At 43.1% G+C, this 21,340-nt stretch overlaps 1 protein-coding gene across 12 annotated transcripts in view; it reads right to left on the reverse strand.

The window, feature by feature from the left end:
* The window catches only part of LOC137524716 (ubiquitin carboxyl-terminal hydrolase 22-A), a 207,824-nt gene that overhangs the window by 39,542 nt on the left and 146,942 nt on the right, over positions 1-21,340 (reverse strand). For all 12 annotated transcript variants that reach the window (XM_068244897.1, XM_068244894.1, XM_068244895.1 and 9 more), the window contains 2 exons: positions 20,365-20,523; positions 4,397-4,523 (listed from right to left, as the gene is read on the reverse strand). In XM_068244897.1, the coding sequence (XP_068100998.1) occupies positions 4,397-4,523; positions 20,365-20,523 (286 nt within the window). The remainder of the gene's footprint in view (positions 1-4,396; positions 4,524-20,364; positions 20,524-21,340) is intronic.

Genomic DNA, 21,340 nt, shown 5'->3' on the forward strand with positions numbered 1-21,340 from the left:
TAGTCCCTGTATCCTCAGTAGAGATGCTCATCTCCGGAACCAGATGAAATCCGGATAGTTGTTATCCGGATTTCATCCGGTTAAATCAAATCACCTGTGCGGGGTGGGCAGGGAGGTTAATCTTACCTATCTGACGTCTTCTTAGGTCCGTCCCTCGGTCCGTCCCTCGGTGCCTCCCATGATGCGATCCAAGCGGCGGACACATGATTACAAACACTTCCTCCTTCCGGGTTGAAGGAGGAAGTGTTTGTAGTCACGTGACGCGCGAGGACCGCATTGTAGGAGGCGCCGAGGCGGACCTAAGACGACGTCAGATAGGTAAGATTAACCTCCCCGCCCACCCCGCGCAGGTGATTTGATTCAACCGGATTAAATCCGGATAACCATCTGGTTTTCATCCGGTTCCGGAGATGAGCATCTCTAATCCTCAGCTTCTGGACTAGGCTATTGTGGGGAACAGTGTCAAAAGCTTAGCTAAGTCCAAGTACACTACATGTACAGCTTTCTCAAGATCTAAATTTTCATTCACCACTTCATAAAAGCACTTTAAAGAGTTTTGGGGCGAGACAAAAACTATTCACATGCTTGTAACAAGGCCCAAAAATTGTGCAGATCACAGCAATTCACTGCAGATGACACGTTTTGGCTCTTCACCAAGTTTATAATTTTGGGGTATCTTCTTCCAAGAGTACTCTTTAACTATGCTGGCTTAATCATGCGCCTTAGAAACCTAAGTCTCTTGATACTCCACATTTCCTTCTATGCATCACTTTTGAAGTTTGTCGTTTCTTGGTTTATTCTCTGTGGAGGTGAACAAGCAGTACACACTTTAGGCTTCAATTTAATATCTTGATCCTTGTCCCTAAGAAAAGATCCTAATTTTTTCAGAAGGACCTATATGCTCGACTTTAACCCAAATGGATTGGATATCCATGAACAATTTAAGAAAAGGAGCCAAAGGGACATAGTTTTCCTGTGGTTGTGGATAATAACGGTCAATGAGATGCAAATTGTTCAGAGTTGGTCCTGGATTATGCAAATGTATGCACCTTACAAATAGACCAATCAAATTCCACCTTGGTAGGATTTGATTGGCCCATTCTCAAGCTGCAAATAGGACATGACTATACAAGTGGGGATTCATGTGCAGAGCAATGCATGTTCTGGCATTTACTAAGGATTCTTCGGATAAGCTTGAGACATGCAGTGGGTCTATGTAGGAGGTAAGTCAAGTGAAGAAGGGAGAGTGGTCAAGGAAGGATAAGCAAATGTACAAAGGAGTTTGATCCTTAGAAGCAGTATTCATTGACAGAGCTCTCAGTGTCATCTTTATTAGCTATCCACTGCCCGTCTCACTCAGCACATACTTCACTAGAAAATTTGCTTATATTACCTACCACACAAGGTTTTAAGAAACTGCCGTAAGAAACGTAAGTTCTGTGAGCAGTGGTGGGGCACAAGAATAAAGTAAGTACTGATCTATCAAACCTGTGGGTGGCATCAACAACTATAATAGCACTGTATACAGTGCACATACTGTATGTGGGGACAGATTTTAATCTAGTGGAGGTTTCCCAACTGCTGCGTGACCAGAGCTATGGTGTGGTATTGGGCTCTATTCACAAAACTTCTCATACAGAACTTATTTATCACCTATTTGATAAAGATAACCTCTCAGCACATTTACAAGCAAAAATATCACTCAAAGCAAGTTGATCCTGATTGACTTAATTTCAATATTACTTTTCTTACCTTAAAGGAATACTATAGGGGGTCAGGGGAAAATGAGTTGAACTTACCCGGGGCTTCTAATGGTCCCCCACAGACATCCTGTGCCCGTGCAGCCACTCGCTGAAAACCACTGTTCCTGCGTTGCCGTGTCCTCGCAGTATGCTCCTGGTGACCTCAGCGGGAGCGAGGACACGGCAATGCAGGCGCAGTGGTTTTCAGACTTTAACCACTTTACCCCCGCGCGTACGGATTTCTCCGCCCCTTTTTCCATCCTTTCACCCCCAGGGACGGAGAAATCCGTACTTTGCGCACTCCCGCCGCTGTCCGCGCTCCCGCTCGTAAACACGCCGCCCGCCGCTAGTAAACACGCCACCGCCCGCTCGCCCAGAGATCAACGAACGGGAAAATCCATTCCCGTTCATTGATCTAAGCCCCGCAATGATCTGCTGCCGCTCGGCTGAGCAGCGCGATCATTGTGAAAAAACAACATAGTCCCAGCCTCTTTCTACTTCCTGCAAGCGTCCGGAAGGACGCTTGCAGGTCGCATCAAACAAATTGGTAATGTTGCCATCTTGTGGCCAAATAGTAAAACTACACCCTAACCATTTTTTTTACACACAAATAAACTTGTTTTACACAAAAAATTAACTCCTTACCTCCCACACTCCAATTTTTTTTTTTTTTGTAATTAAAAAAAAAAAAAAAAAAAATTACAATTTAAAAAAAAATACATAAATAGTTACCTTAGGGACTGAACTTTTTAAATATTTATGTCAAGAGGGTATAACACTGTTACTTTATAAACTATGGGCTTGTAATTAGGGATGGACGCAAAACTGAAAAAAATGCACCTTTATTTCCAACTAAAATATTGGCGGCAAACATTGTGATAGGGACATAATTTAAACGGTTTTATAACCGGGATAAATAGGCATATACATTTAATGGGTTTTAATTACAGAAGCATGCATTATTTAAAAACTATAAAGGCCGAAAATTTAAAAAAAAATTCCCACATTTTTTCCTATTTTCCCATTAAAACACATTTAGAATAAAATTATTCTTGGCATAATGTCCCACCTAAAGAAAGCCTAATTGGTGGCGAAAAAAACAAGATATAGTTCATTTCATTGCGATAAGTAATGATAAAATTATAGACGAATGAATGGAAGGAGCGCTGAAAGGTGAAAATTGCTCTGGTGGTCAGGGGGTAAAACCCCTCAGTTGGGAAGTGGTTAAAGTCTGAAATTCCAGAAGTGAGCCCGGAGGCGGGGCTGGAGCATCGGTGAATGGCTGCGTGGGCACAGGATGCCTGCGGGGGACCATTAGAAGCCCAGGGTAAGTTCAACTAATTTTCCCCTGACCCCCCTACAGTATTCCTTTAATTATATTATATTTTTACTCTTTGGGAGCTTAAAAAAGTAACAGAAGTTGAAAAAAGAGGAAACCGCTTAGTTAATCATGCCCTTGTGGGTGGTCCAGGACAGTGGCACGTTTGGGAAATTATAGAGGTGATTGATAGATCTGTTGTCCAGATTGGGAAATATTGGTTGGTAAGGCTGGAAGTGTTGGTGAGCACTTCAGTTAGAAGTTGAACTTTTGGGGTGCTGCATGACATCAAAACATAAAGCATACTTTTAAAGAATACGTGAAATTAACATATTGAGATACTATCAAAAAGATTGGTAACCAGTCAATGACCATTGCTTTTGCCTAGTTCTGAGTATTTCACAGAAATTAGACATTGTACAGACCCTACATTCAGATTAAGTACAATCCTGCAACGTCAAAGATAGAAGACCAATCAGCTCAGTTGTGATGATGTGACACAACTCGAGCATATACATTCTATGCTGGTATATCAAGACTTTGCTTATCAAATCAAAATTTCATAAAAGTGTGCTGGTCTTCCAAAGCGCTCTTGTCTATCAGTTTTCTGTGTGCATGTTCTACACACCATTGTATGCGATAAAAGAAGCATATTTTTTTCACAGCAGCTAACAGAACACTGCTGCAGATAACGATCACAGCAGCAATCAGATGCCACTAACAGAAAGCTCCGTTGGTGGCAAGAAAAGGAAGTAAAATTCATTTGTGTGCTACATCGTATGGCTCTGCAGCGCGCCGTTAAAGCTGCAGAGCACTGAATTGTAAAAAATAGCCTGGTCAGTAGGGGGGTGTAAAGCCTGTGGTCCTCAACTGGTTAACTTGCCCAATGATTTACACTGGTTCTTAGTTATTGACTGTTATCTCATTACTGACTGGACTCAAATTTACATGATAAACAGATAAGCAGCAGTCTGCACATGGCAGGGGGAGGAGGGAACATGTGGCTCTCTCATTCTGCATTTGCAGCTGGGGGTGCCCTCAGGGGGATTCACTGAGGTAACGACTAGAGTATAAGCCGAGACTTTTAAGTCACTTTCTTAACCTCAAAAACTTGACCTGTACTCGAGTATATGTAGTATTTTGTTTTTTTTCTGTGACATGCAAGCGGTCAACAACAGACTTTGCTATTGGCTCACTAAGGTTAGTATGATAACAGACAGAAGGGGCAGCTAGAATAAAATTGCTTTAGCAAGTGTCTGCAAAACACATACTTCTTTCCATTACATATTGTATTAGTGTCAAAAGTTTTCCCATTAACAACAGTCAATTTCCTTACTTTGAGATGAAAACAAGCCACAATAGGCAGTTTCTTCATAGTAAGCTGTTTCGTAGATTCTTGGTAACTATGGCAACCACTGCATTTGATTTTGGCACTGCTTCCTAGATGCTCTGGACGTGTAAACCTAGAATAGGGAAGATAATCATATCTGCCATCAGGCTACAGAGCAAATGTGTACAGCAAAACAATATAATTTTGTTTATGGAGCATTATAAATAGTATAGTAAATCTGAGTTTATTTTTTGTCCTACCTTTGCCAGCCATAATCTGCTGGTTTTGGGACAACTACTGCTTGCTGGAGTCTCCTTCCCCCAAGTCCCCTTAACAGTACATCTTATACTGCTGTTATGGACAAGAGGTTTAGCAGAGAGGTAATTAGCTTCCAGCTATGCAATCATTTCTTTATTTTTCACTTGCTTATAACTATAAAATGTATGAGTAAAAATAAAATCATCTAATTCTCGTAAAATTTTAAGTAGAAGTGCACTCAAGTATAAGTATCCATGTATGGACACCAATCTTCTAACATTCACTTATTGCTCAGGGAAGTGAATGCAAATCTGTAGCTGTCAAATTCAGGAAGCATGCTACCAAAACTCCTGTGCTCTATAGATCAATGAAGGCCTTATCAGGGAACCCCTAATGCTCTGAACACTGATCCACTTCTCCCCCTCCTGCAGAAATTAACAGCTGTAAGCAATGATGGGTAAGTAGTATATTTACCCCTTCATCTTCATAAGCTAATCATGTTGCATCAGTCCCTATCCCTCCTAGTCATGCTTTCTGACATGTCCACCAAGTCCAAGCCTAATAACACTATTGGGTCAGTGGAGCCAGCAACAGGATAGCAAGGAGAACCAGAAATGGGAGCAGTGCAATGAACTGATAAGACATTACAGAAATAAGAATAGGTAAATATAATTCAAAACAATGCTTCTAATGTCAGTCTCTGTAAGTGAAGAGGGGAGGGACTATTGGGAGCACATGTAAAAAGGAAACCGTGTTTGGTGGCACTATAGTAGGACAGCCTATAAAGGGGTAAAGTGCATCAATGGGAGCTGCTATACAGGGATACTTGTATGGCGGCATAGCCCTATAGGCAAGGACAGACTTCCTGCCAATAACACAGTGCATATTATGTGTGTGTGTGTGTATATGGGTGTGTGTGTGTGTGTGTGTGTGTGTGTGTGTGTGTATATATGGGTGTGTGTGTGTGTGTGTATATGTATATGTGTGTGTGTGTATATGTATATGTGTGTGTGTGTATATGTATATGTGTGTGTGTGTGTGTGTGTATATATGTGTGTATATGTGTGTGTGTCTGTGTGTGTGTGTGTGTGTGTGTGTGTGTGTGTGTGTGTGTGTGTGTGTCTGTGTCTGTGTGTGTGTCTGTGTCTGTGTGTGTCTGTGTGTGTGTCTGTGTGTGTGTGTGTCTGTGTCTGTGTGTGTCTGTGTCTGTGTGTGTCTGTGTCTGTGTGTGTCTGTCTGTGTGTGTCTGTCTGTCTGTGTGTGTCTGTCTGTCTGTGTGTGTCTGTCTGTCTGTGTGTGTCTGTCTGTCTGTGTGTGTCTGTCTGTCTGTGTGTGTCTGTCTGTCTGTGTGTGTCTGTCTGTCTGTGTCTGTCTGTGTGTGTCTGTCTGTCTGTGTGTGTCTGTCTGTCTGTGTGTGTCTGTCTGTCTGTGTGTGTCTGTCTGTCTGTGTGTGTCTGTCTGTCTGTGTGTGTCTGTCTGTCTGTGTGTGTCTGTCTGTCTGTGTGTGTCTGTCTGTCTGTGTGTGTCTGTCTGTCTGTGTGTGTCTGTCTGTCTGTGTGTGTCTGTCTGTCTGTGTGTGTCTGTCTGTGTGTGTCTGTCTGTGTGTCTGTCTGTGTGTCTGTCTGTGTGTCTGTCTGTGTGTCTGTCTGTGTGTCTGTCTGTGTGTCTGTCTGTGTGTCTGTCTGTGTGTCTGTCTGTGTGTCTGTCTGTGTGTCTGTCTGTGTGTCTGTGTGTGTGTCTGTGTGTGTCTGTGTGTGTGTCTGTCTGTGTGTCTGTGTGTGTCTGTCTGTGTGTCTGTCTGTTAAATATATATATTTATTATTATGCACACACACACACACACACACACACACACACACACACACACACACACACACACACACACACACACAAAGTTTGGACACCTTCTCATTCAAAGAGTTTTCTTTATTTTAATGCCTATGAACATTGTAGATTCACACTGAAGGCATCCAAACTATGAATTAACACATGTGGAAGTATAGTGCATAACCAAAAAGTGTGAAACAACTGATAATGTCATATTCTAGGTTCTTCAAAGTAGCCACCTTTTGCTTTGATTACTGCTTTGCACACTCTTGGCATTCTCTTCATGAGCTTCAAGAGGTAGTCACCTGAAATGGTTTTCACTTCACAGGTGTGCCCTGTCATGTTTAATAAGTGGGATTTCTTGCCTTATAAATGGGGTTAAGACCATCAGCTGCATTGTAGAGAAGTCAGGTGGATACACAGCTGATAATCCTACTGAATAGACTGTTAGAATTTGTATTATGGCAAGAAAAAAAAAAAAAAAGAGTGGCCATCATTACTTTAAGAAATAAAGGTCAGTCAGTCCGAAAACTTGGAAAAACGTTGAAAGTGTCCCCAAGCGCAGTCTCAAAAACCACCAAACGCTACAAAGAAGTTGTCTCACATGTGGACCGTCCCAGAAAAGGAAGACCAAGAGTCACCTCTGCTGAGGATAAGTTCATCCGTGTCACCAGCCTCAGAAATCGCAGGTTAACAGCAGCTCAGATTAGAGACCAGGTCAATGCCACACAGTTCTAGCAGCAGACACATCTCTAGAACAACTGTTAAGAGGAGACTGTGTGAATCAGTCCTTCATGGTAGAATATCTGCTAGGAAACCACTGCTAAGGACAGGCAACAAGCAGAAGAGACTTGTTTGGGCTAAAGAACACAAGGAATGAACATTAGATCAGTGGAAATCTGTGCTTTGGTCTGATGAGTCCAAATTTGAGATTTTTGGTTCCAACCACTGTGTCTTTGTGCGACGCAGAAAAGGGCAACGGATGGTCTCTACATGCCTGGTTCCCACCGTGAAGCATGGAGGAGGAGGTGTGATGGTGTGGGGTGCTTTGCTGGTGACACTGTTGGGGATTTTTTCAAAATTGAAGGAATACTGAACCAGCTTGGCTACCACAGCATCTTGCAGCGGCATGCTATTCCATCCGGTTTGCGTTTAGTTGTACCATCATTTCTTTTTCAACAGGACAATGACCCTAAACACACCTCCAGGCTGTGTAAGGACTATTTGACCAGTAAGGAGAGTGATGGGGTGCTGTGCCAGATGACCTGGCCTCCACAGTCACCAGACCTGAACCCAATCGAGATGGTTTGGGGTGAGATGGGCCGCAGAGTAAAGGCAAAAGGGCCAACAAGTGCTAAGCATCTCTGGGAATTCCTTCAAGACTGTTGGAAGACCATTTCAGGTGACTACCTCTTGAAGCTCATCAAGAGAATGCCAAGAGTGTGCAAAGCAGTAATCAAAGCAAAAGGTGGCTACTTTGAAGAACATAGAATATGACAGTTTCACACTTTTTGGTTAAGTACTATACTTCCACATGTGTTAATTCATAGTTTGGATGCCTTCCGTGTGAATCTACAATGTTCATAGTCATGAAAATAAAGAAAACTCTTTGAATGAAAAGTATTGAAATACGATAACAGAGGCGCCAAGCAGAATAAAATTAGTTAAAATTGTTAAAAACGGGGGAAGTGGGTGGACTCACCTCCCTTCTGAAACAAAGGGCCGGACAATGGACAGGTTACTTACAGTCTAAAGAAACATTTATTAGCAACTCCAAAAGTGCAACGCGTTTCACGGGTAACAGTCCCGCTTCTTTAGGCAAACGATTATTTGGAGGATGCTGGGGAAGGGAAACAAAAAGGAAAAAAAGGGGGTTGCCAGAGGAACGCAAATACCAGGCACCCAAAGGTGCACCACAAGTCTACAGCAATAAAATGTGCAATTATGCATTTAACAGCAAGATATGCATACAAAATAGACTGAGAACGTGTGCAAGTAGCATGTATAAAGTGACAGTGCACATATCCATAATATAAAGGCAGAGTATGAGTCACTCTTCGTAAAATGATAAAACAGTAAAAAGTGAATTTAAAACAGGGAGAAACAGAGAAAGGTTTAGTTTTTAAAGGAGTGAGTGCAGCAGTATAAGACAAAAAGGCATACTAAGAAACAGCAGTGTTTAAAGGTGAGCAAATGCTCAACTTACCAAAATCAGGTCATGAACCAGGTAGAGCGCCTCTGTGAGGTGTGGGGTGCTCTGTCTCAAATTTATAAGTGACTGGAATCGCCCAGAATGGGGGATGGGAAGTGGGAGCGACAGAGGTCGCATGTTGATGACATATGATAGTTGGGCGGTGCAGTACTGTGATCAATGTGGGAATAGGATGCAAACCTATGTGTATGATGCTGGATGGGAAAGGGAAGAGGGGGGAGAGAGGGATATAGGCAAAGGGACTGGGATATGCATAAGTAAAGACGTGCTTACTCCCATAGTGTACCTTGTATGGGTTGGTAGTGGATGGTGGAAAGCGCATAGGATTGGAGGTGGCCTAAATCTTAAAGGGAAGGTTCAAGCAAAATAAAAAAATGAGTTTCACTTACCTGGGGCTTCTACCAGCCCCATGCAGCCATCCTGTGCCCTCGTAGTCACTCACTGCTGCTCCAGTCCCCCGCTGGCAGCTAGCCAACCTCAGAGGTTGGCGGGACGCATTGCGTACATTTTTACGCATTTCCGCTAGTGCAGAAGCATTAACACATACATTTTTACGCATTACTGGTTCAATGCGTACATTTTTACGCATTGAACCAGTAATGCGTAAAAATGTATGTGTTAATGATCCTGCATTAGCGGGAATGCGTAAAAATTTACGCAATGCGGCCCGCCGACCTCCGAGGTCGGCAAGCTGCCAGTGAAGGACTGGAGCAGCAGTGAGTGACTACAAGGGCACAGGATGGCTGCATGGGGCTGGTAGAAGCCCCAGGTAAGTGAAACTCATTTTTATTTTGCTTGGGCCTTCCCTTTAAGTAAAAACAAAAGGTGTGGTGTTTGTTATAGGGACAGAGGCTGGAGAAAGGAAATGTAGAAAGGTTAAATAAAAGTTGCACTTGGAATACATAAAAAGTACATGTAAAGAAAATGCATAAAAAAATTTGTCCATGCCACACTATGCCGAATGTTGGATCCAAAATATACTGGAGAAGTTCATTCCAGCTAGGGTGAATGGTACAGGGTGAAAAACAGAAAACTGCTGTAATAATAGGAGTATGGATACAAAACTATACATAGTTGCAAAAATTTGTATGAAGCATGAAACTTGACGAAAATACATTAAAAATGATAAAATAAGTAAATGATCAATACAAAACAAGTGTAAGACAAATATAATGGGTTCGAAAAAAAGAGAGGACCATTTAAAATATATTCAAAAAAGATGATTCAATAAACTTTCACTAATTGTTCGTTTAAACCTTCGGGCGTTAGTGTTTTAAGAATTTGTATCCAGAACATTTCTTTATTCCTAAGGACCTCAAAAGCATTGTGCGGTGGGATGGATTCAATAAGCGTGAATTTGAGTGTTTGTGGATTGCAGTTGTGGGTGGAGCTGAAATGACGGGAAATGCTGTGAAGTGGATAGTTTTTCAATATATTGCGCTTATGTTGTCCTATTCTGTTTCGGACAAGTTGAGTGGTTCGCCCCACATATTGCAGATCGCATGAACAAGAGATCAAATAAATGACATTTCTGGTTGAACAAGTAATGTATTGTTTGATACTATACTGAATTTGGGTGGTATTAGATGAAAAGGAATCAGTGGTGTTTATAAAGCGACAGGCAGTACATCTGGATTTCCCACAGGGAAATAACCCAGGGTTTGAGATGGGGGTGGTTTCAGTGGGATTAGGGATAGGTAGGCGTAGTTTACTAGGGGCAAGGAGACTTTTGAGGTTGGGGGCCCTTCTGAATGTGAGTAAGGGAGTTTCAGGTATGGTAGGTTTAAGGTGAGGAATCCTGTGTCAGAATCTCCCATCTGTTTTGTAATATGAATCTGATCTGTTTGTGGTGTTTACTGAATCCAGTGATGAATCTGGGGAAAGGAGTGGGGGTCGAGGACGAAACAGTATTATTGGTATTGGTGGCCTTCCATTTGGCGTCTTTGATCAGTTTTTTTGGGTAGCCACGTTCTGCAAACTTTTTGGTAAGGATATCTGATTGGGAATCTGAGAAATCGGTGCAATTGCGGAATATTCTACGGTATTGACTATAGGGAGTATTGGTTGTCCAGGGTCGGTGATGATGGCTATTGAAATGAATGCAATTGTTAGAGTCAACTTTTTTGAAATGTGTCTTGGTTTTGATGTGATGGGTGTTAGTAAATAAAACTAGATCGAGAAAATCGGTAGTGGTGGGATGATGTTGGTGGGTGAACGTCAGACCGGCCGGGTTATCGTTCAGGAAGGTGAGGAAAGTGGGAATAAGGGAATGGTCGCCCTTCCAAATGAAGATCAAGTCATCGATGTATCTTTTATATAGAACAATGTTTTTGCTAAATGTATGTGTCTGGGAGAATTTGAGATGTTCCAGGAGGCCCATGGAAAGATTGGCATGAGGGTGCAAATGAGCTGCCCTTAGCGGTACCGGAAATTTGATGGTAATGATTGCCAGCAAATGAAAACACATTGGGCTTGATTTACTAAGAGGTGCTAACCTGCTTAGCACGTCTAAAGTCTTAAGGCGCGCTAACCAGGGTGCTAAGTAGGTTAGCACCGGATTTCTCAATCAGACCGCGCGCAAAGTTTTAAGCGCGCAAAGTTCTATGCGCGCGCTAAGTCCCATAGGCTTTAATGGGCACTTCGCGCGGAGCGCCCTGCGCGCGGTACTTTGCGCACGATCACTACTTCTCACATTTCAACTGAGTTTAGACGTGCTAAGGGCCAGTGCTAAAGTTAGCACCGTTTTGTAAATCAAGCCCATTGTGTTGTAAAATAAATTCTGCACATTGAGTAATGAATGATGGTTGGGCGGATGGCATGTCGGGATGGGTGGAAAGGAAATATGTTAATGATCTGAGGCCAAAGGTGTGTGGAATATTGGTGTATACGGAAGACACACCACATGTCAGCCAGCTGAATTCTGTATTCCAAGGAATAGTGTTTAATATCTGAATAAGATGTTCCGAATCTTTAAGATATGACGGTAGATTTTGTACAAGGGGTTGTAAATGATAGTCTACAAATTTAGATACGTTGCTGGTGATGGATTCTATCCCTGCAATGATGGGTCTACCAGATGGATTGGTAAGTGATTTATGAATTTTGGGGAGATAATAAAAGAACCGTGTTTTGGGATGGTGATTGATGATCAATCATCATCCCAAAACACCGTTCTTTTATTATCTCCCCAAAATTCATAAATCACTCACCAATCCACCTGGTAGACCCATCATTGCAGGGATAGAATCCATCACCAGCAACGTATCTAAATTTGTAGACTATCATTTACAACCCCTTGTACAAAATCTACCGTCATATCTTAAGGATTCGGAACATCTTATTCAGATATTAAACACTATTCCTTGGAATACAGAATTCAGCTGGCTGACATGTGATGAGTCTTCCGTATACACCAATATTCCACACACCTTTGGCCTCAGATCATTAACATATTTCCTTTCCACCCATCCCAACATGCCATCCGCCCAACAATCATTCATTACTCAATGTGCAGAATTTATTTTACAACACAATGTGTTTTCATTTACTGACAATCATTACCATCAAATTTCAGGTACCGCTATGGGCAGCTCATTTGCACCCTCATGCCAATCTTTCCATGGGCCTCCTGGAACATCTCAAATTCTCCCAGACACATACATTTAGCAAAAACATTGTTCTATATAAAAGATACATTGATGACTTGATCTTCATTTGGAAGGGCGACCATTCCCTCTTTCCTCACCTTCCTGAACGATAACCCGGCCGGTCTGACGTTCACCCACCAACATCATCCCACCACTATCGATTTTCTCGATCTAGTTTTATTTACCAACACCCATCACATCAAAACTAAGACACATTTCAAAAAAGTTGACTAACAATTACATTCATTTCAATAGCCATCATCACCGACCCTGGGCAACCAATACTCCCTATAGTCAATACCGTAGAATCTTCCGCAATTGCACCGATTTCTCCGATTACCAATCCCAATCAGATATCCTTACCAAAAAGTTTGCAGAACGTGGCTACCCAAAAAAACTGATCAAAGACTCCAAATGGAAGGCCACCAATACCAATAATACTGTTTCGTCCTCGACCCCCCCTCCTTTCCCCAGATTCATCACTGGATTCAGTAAACACCACAAACAGATCAGATCCATATTACAAAACAGATGGGAGATTCTGACACAGGATTCCTCACCTTAAACCTACCATACCTGAAAATCCCTTACTCACATTCAGAAGGGCCCCCAACCTCAAAAGTCTCCTGGCCCCTAGTAAACTACGCCTACCTATCCCTAATCCCACTGAAACCACCCCCATCTCAAACCCTGGGTTATTTCCCTGTGGGAAATCCAGATGTACTGCCTGTCGCTTTATAAACACCACTGATTCCTTTTCATCTAATACCACCCAAATTCATTATATTATCAAACAATACATTACTTGCTCAACCAGAGATGTCATTTATTTGATCTCTTGTTCATGCAATCTGCAATATGTGGGGCGGACCACTCAACTTGTCCAAAACAGAATAGGACAACATAAGCGCAATATATTGAAAAACTATCCACTTCACAGCATTTCCCGTCATTTCGGCTCCACCCACAACTGCAATTCACAACTGCAATCCAATCCAACTGTGGATTGCAGTTGTGGGTGGAGCCGAAATGACGCCAAATGCTGTGAAGTGGATAGTTTTTCAATATATTGCGCTTATGTTGTCCTATTCTGTTTTGGACAAGTTGAGTGGTTTGCCCCACATATTGCAGATTGCATGAACAAGAGATCAAATATTATTGAATCCATCCCACCGCACAATGCTTTTGAGGTCCTTAGGAATAAAGAAATGTTGTGGATACAAATTCTTAAAATACTAACGCCCGAAGGTCTAAACGAACAATTAGAGAAAGTTTATTGAATCATCTTTTTTGAATATATTTTAAATGGGCCTCTCTTTTATTCGAACCCATTATATTTGTCTTACACTTGTTTTGTATTGATCATTTACTTATTTTATCATTTTTAATGTATTTTCATCAAGTTTCATGCTTCATACAAATTTTTGCAACTATGCATAGTTTTGTATCCATACTCCTATTATTACAGCAGTTTTCTGTTTTTCACCCTGTACCATTAACCCCAGCTGGAATGAACTTCTCCAGTATATTTTGGATCCAACATTCGGCATAGTGTGGCATGAACAAATTTGTTTATGCATTTTCTTTACATGTACTTTTTATGTATTCCAAGTGCAACTTTTATTTAACCTTTCTACATTTCCTTTCTCCAGCCTCCATCCCTATAACAAACACCACACCTTTTGTTTTTACTGAAGATTTAGGCCACCTCCAATCCTATGCGCTTTCCACCATCCACTACCAACCCATACAAGGTACACTATGGGAGTAAGCACGTCGTTACTTATGCATATCCCAGTCCCTTTGCTGATATATCCCTCTCTTCCCCCCCCTTTCTTTCCCATCCAGCATCATACACATAGGTTTGCATCCTATTCCCACATTGATCACAGTACTGCACCGCCCAACTACCATATGTCATCAACATGCAACCTCTCTGTCGCTCCCACTTCCCATCCCCCATTCTGGGCGATTCCAGTCACTTATAAATTTGAGACAGAGCACCCCACACCTCACAGAGGCGCTCTACCTGGTTCATGACCTGATTTTGGTAAGTTGAGAATTTGCTCACCTTCAAACACTGCTGTGTTTTTAGTATGCCTTTTTTTGCCTTATCATAATATACTGCTTCACTCACTCCTTTAAAAACTAAACCTTTCTCTGTTTTTCCCCGTTTTAAATTCACTTTTTACTGTTTTATCATTTTACTAAGAGTGACTCATACTCTGCCTTTATATTATGGATATGTGCACTGTCACTTTATACATGCTACTTGCACACGTTCTCAGTCTATTTTGTATGCATATCTTGCTGCTAAATGCATAATTGCACATTTTATTGCTGTAGACTTGTGGTGCACCTTTTGGTGCCTGGTATTTGCGTTCCTCTGGCAATCCCATTTTTTTCCTTTTATTTCCCTTCCCCAGCACCCTCCAAATAATCGTTTGCCTGAAGAAGCGGGACTGTTACCCGTGAAACGCGTTGCACTTTTGGAGTTACTAATAAATGTTACTTTAGACTGTAAGTAACCTGTCCATTGTCCGGCCCTTTTTTTCAGAAGGGAGGTGAGTCCACCCACTTCCCCCTTTTTAACAATTTTAACAAATTTTATTCTGCTTGGCGCCTCTGTTATCGTATTTCAATATTATCTAGTCCACCCTTGGTGGAGGGGTGTATGCCCATTTTCTCCTATCTACAGAGAGCGACTTTTTAACCTGAGCGGGGTCAGGTTACAATTCTCCCCGCCGGCCTGTCCAGTGGTTGCCTTTGTGGCGACCCACCCTTGTGAGTATAATCATCTCATTTATTCACAACAGATCTCTCCATATTAACATACTGCACCATATTGGGCTCTCTGTTTCTCCCCCATTTTCAACCTTTGAATGAGAAGGTGTGTCCAAACCTTTGGTCTGTACTGTACATACACACACACACACACACACACACACAGCGCCGGACGCTAACACCAGCAACTCCATTGCACGACTGGAAACTGCACTTCTGGAGGCCCTTTATCATCCTGGGAGACTTCACCAACGCAAACCTGTGACAGGAGCGGCCACGCTATAAGCAACTTATTAGTAACCCCACCAGGAATCGAAGCACCCTGGACCACTGTTACACGGTCCTTAAGAACGCATATAAGGCTGTTCAAAGTGCTGCTCTGACCACAACCTTATTCACCTGATCCCCTCCTACAGAAGCTTCCTTGAGTCCTCCAAGCCCGCCATCAGTTCTGTCAGAAGTTGGATGGAGGAGGCAAAGCTGGAGCTACAGGAATGCTTCGACTGCACGGACTGGTCAGCCTTGGAGGCATCCTCCCTGGAGGAGTGGACAGAGAATGTCACCTCCTACATTAACTTATGTGAGGAGACAAGCCCTGGTTCAACAGCAAAGTGAGAAAGCTCAAGAAGGAGGCACACAAGTATGGCAACCCCAATGGAGTTCAAGGTAGCTAGGAACCCCCTAAACCGTGAACTGAAAGCTGCAAAAAAAGGCCTACTCCGACAAGCTTGGCCTCAGGCTCCAGTCCAACAACCTATGGGAGGTGTGGAAAGTATTTAGGGCAGCCACGAACTTCAAAGCCCCCTCCCCCACACCATGCGTCTCCTAGCACCCAACTGACCTAGGAGCTCAACGAGTTCTACTGCAGATTTGAGCATCAACCCAAGCAGCTCAGCGCCCCTACGCCTATGCAAAGGGAAGCTTCTCCCCTCTAACCCTCATTCCTGGTGCACAACCCCCCCAGAGCCAGTCGCAGTCCACAAAGCAGACATACTGCGACACCTCCACAAGCTCAACCCCAGGAAAGCTTCTGGCCCAGACAGTGTATCAACTGCTTGTTTGCGAACCTGCGAGGACCTACTAGCTCTCTCATCCTTACCTCTATATTTTATTATTATTATTAATTGTATTCATAAAGCGCCAACATATTTCGCAGCGCTGGACATCAATTTAGGTTACAGACAATATTTAGGAGTCACTTTCAGCAATATGACAATACAGGAATACAAGAAAACCAGGTCACACAGCACAGTATGAGTACAAGGTAATGCTTAGTCAGTCTTTGGATGGGAGCATGGAGATTAGGCAAGTTAGGTTCACTCAAATGCATAGCATGGGTTTACAGCAGGGGTCTCAAACTCGCGGCCCATTTGCGGCCCTCGATACAATATTTTGTGGCCCGCGCCGGCAAAAGATTCCTTCTAGTTCGCTTCAGTGCTCCCAAGTAATCCGCCACATCCCCGCCACTAAACGAGGGCTCTGCCCCTTCCAGGAAATGCCGGCGGATTGCCCCCCCGGGCGATTTGGTAGCTCTGCAGCCCTCGTTTTGTGGCGGGGACACGGCGGATTACTTGTAATGGGGAGCCCTGAAGCGAACTATAAGGTAGAATAGGCAAAATAGGTCGCGTCAGTGTGAATTGGATTTTGAAATAAAAATCAATGCAAGGGACGGGGGTGGGGGGGCTTGGGGGGGGGGGGCGTTGAGAGGAATGCGGGAGTTGCCGATTGCCTTTTTTGTGAAATCCCTTATGCGGCCCAGCCTCATCCTTCATCCTGACTTTGCCTCCTGCGGCCCCCAGGTGAATTGAGTTTGAGACCCCTGGTTTACAGTAATGGAGGCGCATGATCAGGCAGGACACAAAAGGAGGAGGACCCTGTCCAAAGGCTTACAATCTAGAGGGAGAGGTAGGGACACGAGAGGTAGGGGACCCGAGTTCAGTTGTGGGTTTAGAGCAATTGTGAAGGGTGGTAGGCAAGAGTGAAAAGTTGAGTTTTGAGGGCCTTCTTGAAGGCATACAAGTCTTTTTCTGTGGGCAAGGTACCCTCTTGCTTTAAACGGTCTACAATCACCCATTCCCAAAAAGCCAGGAAACAACAAACTTAACTTCAGACCTATAGCCCTCACTCCGATCATCACTTAGATTCTGGAGAGTCTTGTTCTTGCTCACGTGAAGCAATCCACAAACGCCCTACTTGACCCTCACCAATTGGCATACAGAGCAGACAGGTCAGTGGAGGATGCCATAAACGTCGGCCTGGCATAAATTACGGAGCACCTCGACAAACCGGACTCCTATGCCAGGATTCTGTTCTTGGATTTCAGCTTCACCTTCAACACCATCTGCCCAACCATCCTGCTCGACAACCTCAGGCAGCTCGGAGTTGACTCCACTGTGTGCATGGGTGAAGAACTTCCTCTCAAACAGAATGCAGCAAGTTAAGCTGGGCAACTGCTACTCCCATGAGAAAACCACCAATATAGGCGCTCCGCAAGGGTGAATCCCAGCTCCTATTCTCTCTGTAAACCAACTGTACCTCATCTGGGAACTCCATCAAGGTCATCAAATTATAGTAGCTTGATAGTGTACTGGTTAAGGGCTCTGCCTTTGACATGGGAGACCAGGGTTCGAATCCTGGCTAGGTCAAGTACCTATTCAGTAAGGAGTTCAAGGCAAGACTCCCTAACACTGCAAGGTGGCCTCTTGAGCGCGTCCCAGTGGCTGCAGCTCTTGAGCGCTTTGAGTCCGACAGGAGAAAAGCGCTATACAAATGTTCAGATTATTATCAAATTCGCAGATGACACAACGATCATCGGCCCTATCAACAGGAATGGTGAGCACACCCACCAAAGCGAGATTGGGAGAATAATGAGCTGGTGCAAGGAAATCAATCTCGTTCTCAAAGTAACAAAAACTGTGGAGCTCATTGTTGACTTCAGGAAGCTACCCTCCATGCCCCCCCCCCCCCCCCCCAATTCATTGATGAGACCGAAGTAGACAGGGTACCTAATGTTTGGTTCCTCAGTACGACTATAACGAAGGAGCTTAGGTGGGGACAGAGAATCTCCAAAATACAAAAGAAAGGCCAGCAGAGGCTATTCTTCCTGCGCCAATTGAAGAAATTTGGTATGTCTCGTGAGCTGCTGACCAGTTTTTGCACTGCTACCATGGCATCCATCCTATGCTCTACCATCATAGTCTGGTATATGGGCGCATCAGTCAAGGCTGAGCACAAACTCCAAAGAGTATTAAATGCAGCGGAAAAGATCATAGAATTGCCCCTGCCTTCACTAGACCTCCTTCACTCCGCGAAACTGTGGTCGATGGCCTCAAAGATCTCGCGATCCCTCCCACCCAGGCAACTGCATCTTTGAGCTCCTGCTGTCGGGCAGATGTTACCAAACCATCTCCTCCAGAACTACTAGGCACAGAAACACATTCTTTCCTCAAACTGTCCTCCACCTGAACTACTCTTCCTACCAAGTCCGTCTGCAGCACTCTGGCCTCTAGCCCCTTGCCAAGGCCACACCACTCCTGGCCAGTACTGCCCCATACCCCAGTTCTTGGCACTCTAATAGACGATCCCCAATACATGCTGCTAGGCACATCCAGATGCACATCTTATGCTTGTCAAGTACTGACTGTTTATGTAAAAATGTATGATGCCATGCCCATCTCAATGTACATCTTTGTTGTCAAGTATTGTTTGTCTTTGTAACAATGTCTATGCCATGTGTACCACAACCAATTCAGGGTATGAAAACTGTTGTACTTGGTAAATAAAAGCCATTCTGAACGTCATGATGCTCAGTCCTGATCCTCCCCATAAAGAATACTGGAGCTATGTGGCAATTTCTGGAAAGAGGCATAGTAACAGCTCTGGGATCTGGAAGGATGGGGGCAGGGAGGAATTGGGGGACCTGTACCATGTCTCCTATTGCAGGCTAGATTATACTGGAGCCCCTGCACCTGCCTAACCTATACATTGGGGACACCTGTACCTTGCAAAACCTCCTGATCGTCATTGCCCGCACTGTTGGGCATACCGCTTTCAGCAAAAAAAATTTGCCCAACACAATGGACATACCGCCCAGGAGGTTAAAATATTGTATTATTGGCTAACCAGTACATTGGCTTTAAGATGCACTGTCAATGTCTGTCTGATTAACAGTACAAATTTGAAATTTCAGTCAATAGACTGGAGTACTCTGGGCTGAGGCAGGAACTGAATATAGCATGAGTACAGTGGACAAACACAACCCCCATGTGTGAATGTAAAGACCAATCTGTCAGTCGAGATCTCTTAACAGTTCTGCTCTATGCCACTCCATTGTGCACCACACACTGTCACTCCGCCTCCTCCACACCAACAGAATGCATTGCTAGCCTGGAGTCACAGTGAGACATCTGGACCTAGCTACGCATCTGTACAGCACTGGGCCCCAAAACTGTAACCTGACATACTGAGCCCAAATGCCAGTGGGCGACAGTAACAGTGAAAATCTACCACCTGTAGTTTCAATACGACTGAAAAGAATGGCTAAACATTAAACAGAAATCAGTTAATATAGTAAATTCGTTTGTTATAGAGATAAAAAGAAAAAAAAAAAAACACAGGAGAAAGGTGGTCTCCACTGTTTGACTGTGAATGCATTTTGCATGTTTTTTCTTCTGCGCCATGCAAGCTGTCAACAACAGACTTCGTTATACAATATTGTTAGGGAGCCGATAGACATAAGTGGCAGCTAGAATATAATTGTGTTAGAAAGTGTCTGCAAAACACATACTTCTCTCCATGACATATTGCATTAGTGTCAAAAGTTTTATAGTATTTATGTGGGTGGGGCTTGAGGATGGGCAGGTGTGGCTTGCAGGTGTATGCCGTATTCGCCAATTGCCCGGGGGCCCCATGAGTTGTCATGCTTCCACAAGCAATCGATAAGATTTGCCATCAATTTAAACCATTTATTTTTTATACGGTACAGCCATATTCATGCATGGCTTCTGCTTCACTGAAACCACCTGGACAATGCGACGCTGCACAGTCAGAAACACCATTAGCAGTATAATTAGGAAAACAAGAATCATGGCAATATATTTACCAGTCCCAAAATAAATAACTCAAGTATTCATATAAAGTTTTTAAAGAGTTTATAAATAGAACATCTGAATCTATGGAACATTATGGATGTATGTAACAAAGATTACAGAGGTTTTTTTTTTTTTTTTAAACAATGGATAGATTACCTGCGTAGACAATCTGTTAAGGTTGTTGTTCCTGCCACATGACTTTCTCCATTCACCACACCACTATCACTTCCTGGGCTTAAAGGCCAAAATGGACTTGAAGAACCTGGAAGATCCAAGCTGATGTCCCAAAATGGGTCTATTGTTGTTGAAACACCACTAGAAGGCAAGGAAAAAAAACGAATGACATTATATACTTAACGTGCCAATATTTTGAAATAAAGATACACACTATGTTAAGTGAAATGTGCTCATCTTTGCCATCCTTCACCACTTCATAAAGTAATTAGTGCATTTTAAACAATCAAAACACAGTTTTCTACCACTATTCTGTAAATTTTTTTTTTTATATTTAAGTATTTATATAGCGCCGACATATTACACAGCGCTGTACAGAGTATAACATACAAGGCATCCAGAAAGTATTCACAGCGCATTTATTTGTTTTTCCAAAATTAGTTATGTTACAGCCTTATTCCAAAATGGATTAAAATGCATTTTTCCTCAGAATTCTACACACACACACACACACACCCCATAATGACAACGTGAAAAAATGTGAGATGTTTTCAAATTTCTTAAAAGCACATGTACATAAGCATTTACAGCCTTTGCCATGAAGCCCAAAATTGAGCTCCGGTGCATCCCGTTTCTCCTGATCATCCTAGAGATTTCTGCAGCTTAATTGGAGTCCACCTGTGGTAAATTCAGCTGAATGGACAAGATTTGGAAAGGTACACATCTGTCTTTATAAAGGTCCCAAAGCTGACAGTTTATGTCAGAACACAAACCAAGCATGAAGTAAAAAGGAATGGTCTGTAGACCTACGAGACAGGATTGTCTCAAGGTACAAATCTGGCAAAGGTTACAGAAAAATTTCTTCTGCTTTGAATGTCCCAATTAGCACAGTGGCCTCCTTCAGCCATCAAGTGGACCTAGTTCAAAATCACCAGGACTCTTCCTAGAGCTGGTTGGT

The sequence above is a fragment of the Hyperolius riggenbachi genome, chromosome 7 (genome assembly GCF_040937935.1).
Source record: "Hyperolius riggenbachi isolate aHypRig1 chromosome 7, aHypRig1.pri, whole genome shotgun sequence".
NCBI lineage: Eukaryota > Metazoa > Chordata > Amphibia > Anura > Hyperoliidae > Hyperolius > Hyperolius riggenbachi.